At 39.9% G+C, this 9683-nt stretch overlaps 1 protein-coding gene across 1 annotated transcript; it reads right to left on the reverse strand.

Annotated features, from left to right (window-relative positions):
* Positions 1-1021: 1021 nt before the first annotated feature.
* Positions 1022-3104, reverse strand: LOC100696555 (ictacalcin). Its single transcript, XM_003452444.5, has 3 exons — positions 2992-3104; positions 1540-1685; positions 1022-1326 (listed from the first exon to the last, which is right to left on the reverse strand). The coding sequence occupies exons 2-3, from the start codon at positions 1675-1677 to the stop codon at positions 1186-1188; spliced, it is 279 nt and encodes a 92-aa protein (XP_003452492.1). The 5' UTR covers positions 1678-1685; positions 2992-3104; the 3' UTR covers positions 1022-1185.
* Positions 3105-9683: the final 6579 nt, after the last annotated feature.

Genomic DNA, 9683 nt, shown 5'->3' on the forward strand with positions numbered 1-9683 from the left:
TACCGTACGATAAAAAACAGTCCCACATCACAACAACGTTCCCACCTCCAAACATCACTGCTGATGTGGTGTTTTTGGGGTGATATGCAGTGCCTTTTGACCGCCAAACATGATGTGTATTGTCGCATCCTGAGAGTTTTGGGCTGATATGACCAGATTTTCTTCCAGTATTTTACAGGCTTATCTAAATGTTGTTCAGTAAACTTTAAACATGCTTTAACATGCTTTTCTTCAGCAATGAGCATGGATACAGGGCAACGTGGTTGAGTGCATTACTTATTGTTTTCTTTCAATCTTCAGATAATTCTTTTCAGTCATCTGCTTGAAATCTTGCCTGTCGTACCTGGTCATGGCCGGTTTATGCTGAAATTATGTTCTTTCCACTTTTGGATTATGGCCCCAACACTGAAACCTTCAGTAGTTTAGAAATTCTTCTTTAACCAATGAAATCAGTATGTTTTGCAACAATAAAGTTGCCTGAGAGAGCTCGCCAGTTTTGCCCATCATTAAATGTTTCTTGTGTTTCTTCATGCATTCAGTACTTTTTCCCTGTGTCATTTCCGAATATTACACATATCTTAATTCATTGTGTGGAAATGGGTTCCAAATTGAAACCCAGAGTGTGTTAAATTTAAGGATGTATGATATAAGGATGTTTTGCTTAAGAAGTTCAAGTTTTATTAGTGAGATCAGGCTTGTGTTCTTGCTTCTTTCAAAAGTTTCTTCAGTGCAACTTCAAAAAGCCTGCTCTAGTAGATATTTTCCGTTCTGCATCTCTGTCAGCGTTGGTGACATCCTTCCTGTCAGAACTTGCAGTGGTATTGCTCCTTTGCTGAAGACACTTGAGGAAACTTAGAAGATACTTCAGCTGCAAAGCATGAACTCTGCTGATAGAAACATTTTGTTTTTTGAGGGAAACATTCTTGTTATCATAAGCCTTCCAAAGATTCTGCAATTGCTCAATACTGCAACAAATAGTTCTCCCAGTTAATGTAAGAATGCAAAAAATGCAACTTTAGTCTTTCAGAGAGAAAAAAAAGATTTATTTAATTTTGGATTTCAGTATAAGTTTGACTTCACTGTCATATATTTGTGTTTATATCTTCTTTAAAACAGCTGTCAAGGGACACTTCCTGTCACCGAACGGCAGCTCTCTCAGCTGGCCCCAAGGTGGCGCTCGGATCCTTATTTTTTGGTGAAGAACTCGTTGCACAGCATAGTGAGGCAGGCGACCAGCGTGACATACTCTTGAAAATCCACAGTGCCGTCCGCGTTTGCGTCCAGATCATTGAAGATCTTGTCTATTGCTGCCTTGTCACTGGTTTTCTGCAGTGGAGAAAAGTGTTAGCTTGAATTTAGACACTAAGTGATCATAAAACAAAGAACTGCTCAGCCTACTTCTGCTCAAATAGTTGCGCAAACCACAGTGGAAAATCTGTGTATTTTCCACTCTCTCAAAGTAAAAGCTCTGCATCAGTATGCCAGTGTTTTCAGGCAACCTACTGGGTGTGAGATAGAAGGAGGATAAAGACCACTCACGCCAAATATGTCTCCAAGCTCCTTTTGAAGAAGTTCCTTCAGCTCTCCCTTGCTTAGGGTGAGTTTGTCTCCCTCCTTGCCAGAGTATGTATGAAAGGCTTTGATGAGCAGGGCCATAGCCGTCTGGATGTCAGACATGATTAGGGCTAGTTTAGGGAGACATAAGGAAAACAAAATGTTACGTCTGAGACTGCAGTGGCATTTGTTTATGCAGGAAATCCAAACTGATTAAAGAATAATGTTTACACATAATTCTGCCATGACTCATTATCTGGTGCAGATTAGGCTGAATCACGTGGTATTGTGGTCAAATTTGGGATCTTAACAAAGGACATCATTGATATTTGGAACACGAGGAATTATTTAGAAGTAAATGAGGGGAAAAAAGGGGAGTAGGCAGGGCCTGTTTGGTAAAACCAGAGTGAAAGAGATTGAGTCGTTCAACCCTGTGAGGTCCATTTTAGGTTTGCCTAAAATAATGATGCAGTGAAGCTCCTTTCAGTTACTTTTGAACCACTTCTACAAATTAAATTGCTAATATATTTAAATTCTGGAATTATACATGTATACATGCAGTAAAACATATGCATGTGCAAGTGCATACTGGAGGTCATAGCAGAAAACAGTGGCTGATATTACTGTTTGTCTTTGCCAAAGTTTCTCTAGGTTCTCAGTGGAGCTTGATAAAAATAAACTCAAGATTTCCACCTGGGCCCCACCACTCTTACTTCCCTTTTCAGCGGTCTCTAATGTAGCGTCTTTGCCAAGTGACACAGGACATTGTTACGGCAACAGCAGAAGGAGATAAGGAAGCAGGTTACGGCTTAATTAAAGTCCCCAAAGCAACATCAGATGTCTGTTCTTCTAACATAGTACCGGTATATCTAAATTATGCATTCTTTCCACTTGACTGTATAAACTCAAGAGATTTGCTAGTGGTTATGCTGTGAGTCATACAATGCTTTTCCCTCTCTAGGGTGCACTAAGCTGAAGAAACTTTGGCATCAGAGAGTTTGGAAACCGAAGGGAGTTACAAGGAAAGAGAGCACAAAATCTCATTCCTTAATTAGGTTGCAGTTAAAGGTGAGAATCGCTCCTAACCCCCCCCCCCAAAAAAAACTTTAATGCCTCCGTAAAAACGAGTTTCCAAACAAGTTAGTGGGATTTAGGCAAAACGAGCTCAGTCTTTTGCAGCATCAAGTTTCATAAGCAAGAAGAGAAGTTTAAGCATTAAAGTTCACATGGATGTGACAAACTTTGCAGTTCATCAATACTTTTCTGCTAATGCTTAATGTCCATTCATATAAAACTAACTGTAATGAGCATTGCTGGATTCAAACAAACAAACAAACAAACAAACAAACAAACAAACAAACCTGGAAAAGTTTTCAGAGTGAGTAAATAAAAGCAGATAACAAACAAAAAAAAGCACTTGTAGGATTTTCTACTCACCAGTGCTGAGGTTTAAGACAACTGGAGGCTACTGTTGATCTTGGTAGAGCTGTTGTGATGAACCAATGGGTGGCAAAGATGCTTTATACATCACCACACCCAGTATCCCTCCCCCCTCCCTCTAGAATACTCCTTTCATCTCCAACCACTCCTCCTTCCTTCATTTTTTAAAACATATTCTTTAACAAACACGACACTCGTGTGCTGTTACAGTGAATGTTTGCATTTGAGGATTTGGAGAATTCTAAAAACTTGCTGAATGTTTTACAAAATGTTTCTGACGTTATGATCTCAGGACTGCTTTTGAATCTGGAATTGCTGCAGAACAAAAGACAATAAAATATGAAATGTAAAGTTTGGGGTGCTGTGTCTTTAAGAGGACTCTTTGCATGAGACAATTAAAGTAAATGAAATAAATAATGGTCATGTAACAGTCTTGCATGACCGCATGCATGACATGTAACGGTCATGCATCAGGGATTTGACGGCCGGTCTCGCCGAGCGTCATGCTTCACTCACCCAGGCTCTGGAGGGGGCACAGCAGAAACGAGGCGAGGCACTGGCTGCTCAAGTGGCGGAGAGACGTGGCTTGTTGGAACACGCTGGGCTCATGGCGTTCACGCAGGAACTGTTGAAAGAAACAGATCAGCCCTGTTTTGTGCAGGCTTCTTGCCAGACTCATAACAGGTTTCCCTTTTCTTTACGTTAAGTAGTCACTCTCTGATTTGATAGAATAGATCTTAGATTAGCGCTTTCTTTTTGGTTTTTTTGAGGGGAAATCTTCAGAGACTTCTCTTTGTGCATTCTTCTCTGTGTTGTTTGGCTTCAGAGTAGAGGAAGCAGGCTTAGAATGTATAGGAATCATAACTTCATTGGTTCCAATGTAGGATTCATGTTTTATAATTGACTTCTCCAAGCATGACATCCCAGTGTACTTCAGACCCAGCAACACACTCAGACAAAAACTGGTTCACCCGAAAGACAAAACTCCTAAACACAAACTTAACAATGTGGTGTATGCTGTACAGTGTAGCGAGGAATGCCCAGACCTCTACACTGGAGAGACCAAACAGCCACTTCACAAGCGCATGGCACAACATAGAAGAGCCACCTCCACAGGACAAGACTCAGCAGTCCATCTGCATCTTAAGGATAAAGGTCACTCTTTCGAGGATGCCAATGTTCACATTTTGGACAGAGAGGACAGATGGTTTGAAAGAGGAGTGAAAGAGGCCATCTATGTCCACTGTGAGCGACCATCTTTGAACAGAGGCGGTGGTTTACGACACCAACTGTCTGCCATCTATAATCCAGTTTTGAGTTCCCTCCCCAGACGCCTTAACGCCCACTCACATCCTGGGCCATCTGACCGCAGGAATTCACATGACAAGGTGGGGCCAGGTTTCACAATGAGCTCACCCGAAACCCTGGCTGATTGGGACCCACACCCAATTTCACACCTTGGCTCAGGCGATTAGAGGATCATCAGGGGGTCCTTTTGTCCCTCTGTGGGGGGATACTCCCACTGGGTTTAAATCTGGGACTCCCCACCATTTGACCTTAGAACTGAAGAAGCTTCTCGGATGAGAGGTGAAATGTCTTACAAGCAACTCAAAGTCCAGACGCTTTTCTTTGCAAACTCCTTTGACTACAATGACCTGGATGACTGAGAACCTTCACAGACTTATAATTGACTTGTTTTTCAGCTGATCATCTTCCCAAATAAAGAAACAGCATAAGCAGTGTTGTCAGTAAATCAAAGAATAGCACAAAATGTGTTTATTGTCAAAGTTTCCAGTACCATATTTTTATTCTTGGAGTTGCTTTGCATGAGTCTTATTTATATAATACTAAGCCCCTTTGTTATTTTCTTTCTGTAATAAGCTGTTTTAGCTCCCTTGCACCTTTGGGCCTACATTCTTATGACTGGCTGCCTAATTTATTACATTTACTGGGATTATTTGTGCAGACCCTTAACTCATTATTTGAAAGTTCAGTTTATTGTTGCATCTGTTATTGTAAAAGTAAATATCCATCAGAGAGGAGGCAGCAGACATGAAGTCTTTTCTTACACTTTTTAACAAGACATGCTTTGCTGAGGGTTTATAAGCATTAATTGTATATGTTGTTAAATAAGTGGTAAACTGAGTGTAGTTATATTGCACTGCATTATATAGAAAGTGTGATTGCCATGCGAAGCACAGCAATCACATCCCTAATCATATAATTACAAACCTATATAACTCCAAAAATGTGTCTTTTCTCAAAGTGTTTTATAATGTTTTTTGGGCCCTTTTTATCAAGTTATTCAAGTTATTCTTAATACTGCAGACTTGCAGTATTAAGTAGTAAAAATTATGGAAACTCGTTGCCTCAAAAAAACTAAGTAAAGCTTACTTAAGATGACTGTTAGGACAACTTATACATTAGTTGTCCTAACAGTCATCTTAAGTAAGCTTTACTTAGTTTTTTTGAGGCAACGAGTTTCCATAATTTTTTTGAGTTCTGGGAACTAACAAGGCTGTACAGTGTACTCAAAATGAGTAAGTTGCCCTAACTTGGTCATCTTACGTAAACTTGATCCAATTTTTTTGAGTTCTGGGAACAAATGAGCTTGTACAGAGTACTCAAAGTAAATAAGTTGTCCTAACTTAGTCATTTTTAGCTAAGCTTTACTCAATTTTTTTGAGGCAACGAGTTTCCATAATTTTTTTGAGTTCTGGGAACTAATTAGATTTTACAGTGCAAGAGAGCATTAAGCGGCAGAGAGGAGGAAGTTACTCTCAATGTTGGCGCATTTTCAGGAGGACGCTGCTAATAAAGTTACAAAAGTAACACAGTACATTCACGATGCCACAGTTTTCGTCTTGGTCGGATCATTTTATGTGGTTGTATTTATCCGCGATACCTTAAAGGCCGCTCCGTGTCTGACATAAACCAATCTGTGGCGCAAAAAGGCTGGGGACCGCTGCTGTACAGCATGGGGGTTAATAGAACCGTACTCATATGAATATGATGTGTACATTGATTTATTCTTGTACCTCCACACCGCAGCGGCCCAATTCTTCACCCCAGTGAAGAGGTGATCGTTTTCTCCTCGTTTTAATAAATTAAGCCGTTTGGTCTTCGTTCCCCACAACATATCACCAATTCGAAAAAATCTAAATTAGCTGTATGTAAGCGGCAATACATGAAAAACCGCAGGACCCACCAAACAAGCTGGTTTACAGTTATTTAAATTAGGGCTGCTCGATTATGGCAAAAATGATAATCACGATTATTTTCACTGAAATTGAGATCTCGATTATTTGACGATATTTATTTAACAATAACAATGTATTGAATAATGGCTTTAAAGATTGTCAAAAAATAATATAAAATAGTGTGCAAATACTGATTACAGTGCAAATGTTTGCAATATAAAAAATAAATGAAAAATGTAAACATCTATGTTTAGTGAACTTCAAAATACTGCACAATATTTGATCCACGTCTGACTCCGCGAACCCATAATGTTTCCACCAATGTTCCCTCTAATTTTTCATGTGTCTGAGCGAACACACAAACTCCCTGAGCGATCCCTTGGACCACTGTGAGCGACATCAGACGTGTGCACTGTGGTCACGCCAGCATCTAATCCATCCAAGTTACATGGTTTATTAAAATAATCAAATTACAGCATTTACATTTATGTTAAACTACTTTTAATTAACTGCTTTAGCCCACTTACAATGAAAATTTAAAAAATCCTGTTCATGACCTGTGTAGTATGTTAACACCTGATATCCTTTTGAAAAAAGAACATTCCTCAAGGAAAATGATACTCACATTTTCTTAACTGGTGTTCTGGGGGCTAGAGTCTATCCCAGCATTCATTGGATAAGAAGTGTGTATAAAGTGGAGAGACCGGCAGTTGATCAGACAGACGCCTTAAATCACACTCGCACCATTAAACGTTTCCAGTTACCAAACGTGTGCATGCCAGTCATGACAAACAGCCTACGACTTTCAGAAAAAAACATAGGGATGATACATGAAATACAAACATGAATAGTGATAAATAAACCCATAAATACCATAAAAGATCAGCATAGCTACTGGGTCTGAAAAGTGAACCTGCATTCTTTCTCATGGCCAGCAGGAGGCAAATTTTTTGGTTGCCAAAATACTTACATTGGCCTCAATCACAATCTCCCGTTTTGAATAAATGTTCCTTTAGTAAATTTTAGATCCACAGGCTGATATTATGAGCTGATATTAGCTGTTTGAATATTTATCTGTATCAGCTTTTAGAAGAGTTGGTAAATGAAAAATGTAAAAGAAGAGATGGGAGAAACACCCTTCAGCCATGAAGTGTTGACATTGTGTAGTAGCCACAAACGCAACAACTAGTTGGTCAGAACGGAGTCGGGTGGAGCGTAAGCACATAAATAAATAACTACACATAAAAAATGTTAGGAAAAATGCTGAAATATTGGAAAATTAGATTTTTAAATCACTAAATATCGTTATAGGTCTTAAAAGTCCTATATTGGTTGGGCTCTAGTCATTTCTGGTGATAATTAGTCAGAAAATAAGTGTATCTATAATATTCTCATTGGCTGTCTTGTCTTTCATCATATTTGATTCCAAAACAACACGATGAGCACAAATGCTTTGCTAGAGGTTTATAAAGTGTCCTCACGAACCAGTGGCTGAGAGCATGGTGGATAAACCAGTTTTCATACATATATATGGAATTACTGATTATTTCCATCATACTGAATGACTGAATAACTTGAACTCCAATTTTGAAAACAACTTTCTTTCTTTCTTTCTTTTTTTTTTTTCATAAAGCTCTGACTTGTATTATGAGTATGAGTCTGTGGTCTGGGAGAGAGTCCTATAACTCTATCTGCAAAATACAGGATATAATGACCAATGTTGGGCAATTAATTATATAGTTACTACTTCAAAAAAGTAACTCAGTTCAAAGTTTTTTGCAGCTATTTATTTTTTTTAATGCAGCCATGGCGTTTTTTTAAATAAACATTTCAAACTATTTACAGAACAATCAGCTGTTCTGCATCAAATCTGATGCCACACAAATTATTTGTGCCACTCCAAAAAATAATTTCTGTCCCCTATGAGATAAAGGAGAACAACAGCCTGATACCTGCAGGCCTGACAGCAGGAGATGTATCACTCCTGTAACACCTGTAACATTCAGCAGTCGCCTCATTGTTCTGACACACACAACAAAACTACTGACTACACACTAACTACACACTAACTACACAAGATTTGCGCTAAACGTCTCAAATCTCTCACATCTCAGAACACCGCCGTCACTCCTAAAACTTCCCCCCGTTTCTTAACAACTAGATGCCACGTTGCCATATCATTTTTTGATTGGTCGACACGGTACTTTTTTCGACCAATAGGAAAGGGTGGGGGGGTTTTTGGTTTTGTTTTTGCTCACAGGCGGAGAGTGCTTTCGAGCGTTCTCCTTATAAAACGCCGTTTTTACCGTTTCTTCCCGCAGTAAATATAAACAACGATAGTATTCAGGAAGAAAACCAAACATTGCAGATATTTTTATCATAACTCTGGTTTTACGTGGCCTATCAACACAATTTAAAAACTGGTATAAAGTCCACACTTTTTCCGTCTGTCCTGCAGTGGCGTGTCCAGCGGGGTGGCCTGGGGGGGCACAGGCCACCCCCCCAACCAGACTGGCCACCCCAGGTGCCACCCCGAAGCTAAAACAATAAAATTCAATGAAATATCAAATGTACGATTATGTTTTCACAGTGAAGCTCAGATATCCGAGTGTAAGTGAACGCAGCATCGGCTTCTGCACTATGAGCATCATGTTAGCAAAGGTAGGAGAGTCAAGCACGAAAGACGGCACCGCAGAAAACAATTTTTCGGTGACAGATTAACAGGTTAACATTGCTGGACTGGCCATCGGGCATACCGGGCATTTGCCCGGTGGGCTGATGACTTCTTTATTTATTTATTTTGTAACGGCATGAACAATGAGAGGTGGTGGATTGTCCAGATGCTGGCCGATGTGTAAAAATAACTCAGTTGTTTGGTGGTCGCTATGTCGGAGCTTCCACAGAGGCCAGCAGGTGGATGAGGGAAGGGGAGGCAGGAGGAGGAGAGACCCGAGGCGGCCGCCAGTCCGAGTGTCAGGTGAACTGAACTTCAGGTAAGAAGTTATGACCTGCAGTCTATCTGGGTCAGATATAAACCAAGTTTAGGTGGAGTTTATTTTCGTTATGCTGACTTTTTACAGTCAGTTACAATAACTCGTACTGCGTGCTAGCTAGCATGATGGAGTTTCTATACAGCTGGGTGGGTGCTATGATGTTACTGATAGTGAACTTTATTTTATTCATAAGGTTAGTTAGTAGAGTTGCCAACTGTCCCGAAAAAAACGGAATCGTCCCGCATTCAGAGAAAATATTACACATTTCGTATTGAGCTGAGAAGAGACGCAGTTTGTCCCGGACTTTAACTATAATGAAAAAAAGACACAGCTGGAGTTATTCTGTCTTTATGCTGCACAGCTGCCTCTTCTCCTCTCATTCTCTCCCCTCTCTCTCCTGTTCCTACTTCAATCATGAAACTGATCAATGATCAGCTTTTCTCTCTTGTTTGTTTATCGCCCACTTTGCGCCAGAAAGAGGAAACCGGCGGATGTC

Source organism: Oreochromis niloticus, linkage group LG22 (assembly GCF_001858045.2).
Source record: "Oreochromis niloticus isolate F11D_XX linkage group LG22, O_niloticus_UMD_NMBU, whole genome shotgun sequence".
NCBI classification, from domain to species: Eukaryota; Metazoa; Chordata; class Actinopteri; order Cichliformes; family Cichlidae; genus Oreochromis; species Oreochromis niloticus.

Coding starts and splice junctions, on each gene's coding strand:
- LOC100696555 (XM_003452444.5), bottom strand. CDS start 1,677: ATGTCTGACATCCAGACGGCTATGGCCCTGCTCATCAAAGCCTTTCAT. Junction 1,327..1,539: donor AGCTTGGAGACATATTTGGC/GTGAGTGGTCTT, acceptor TCTCCACTGCAG/AAAACCAGTGACAAGGCAGC.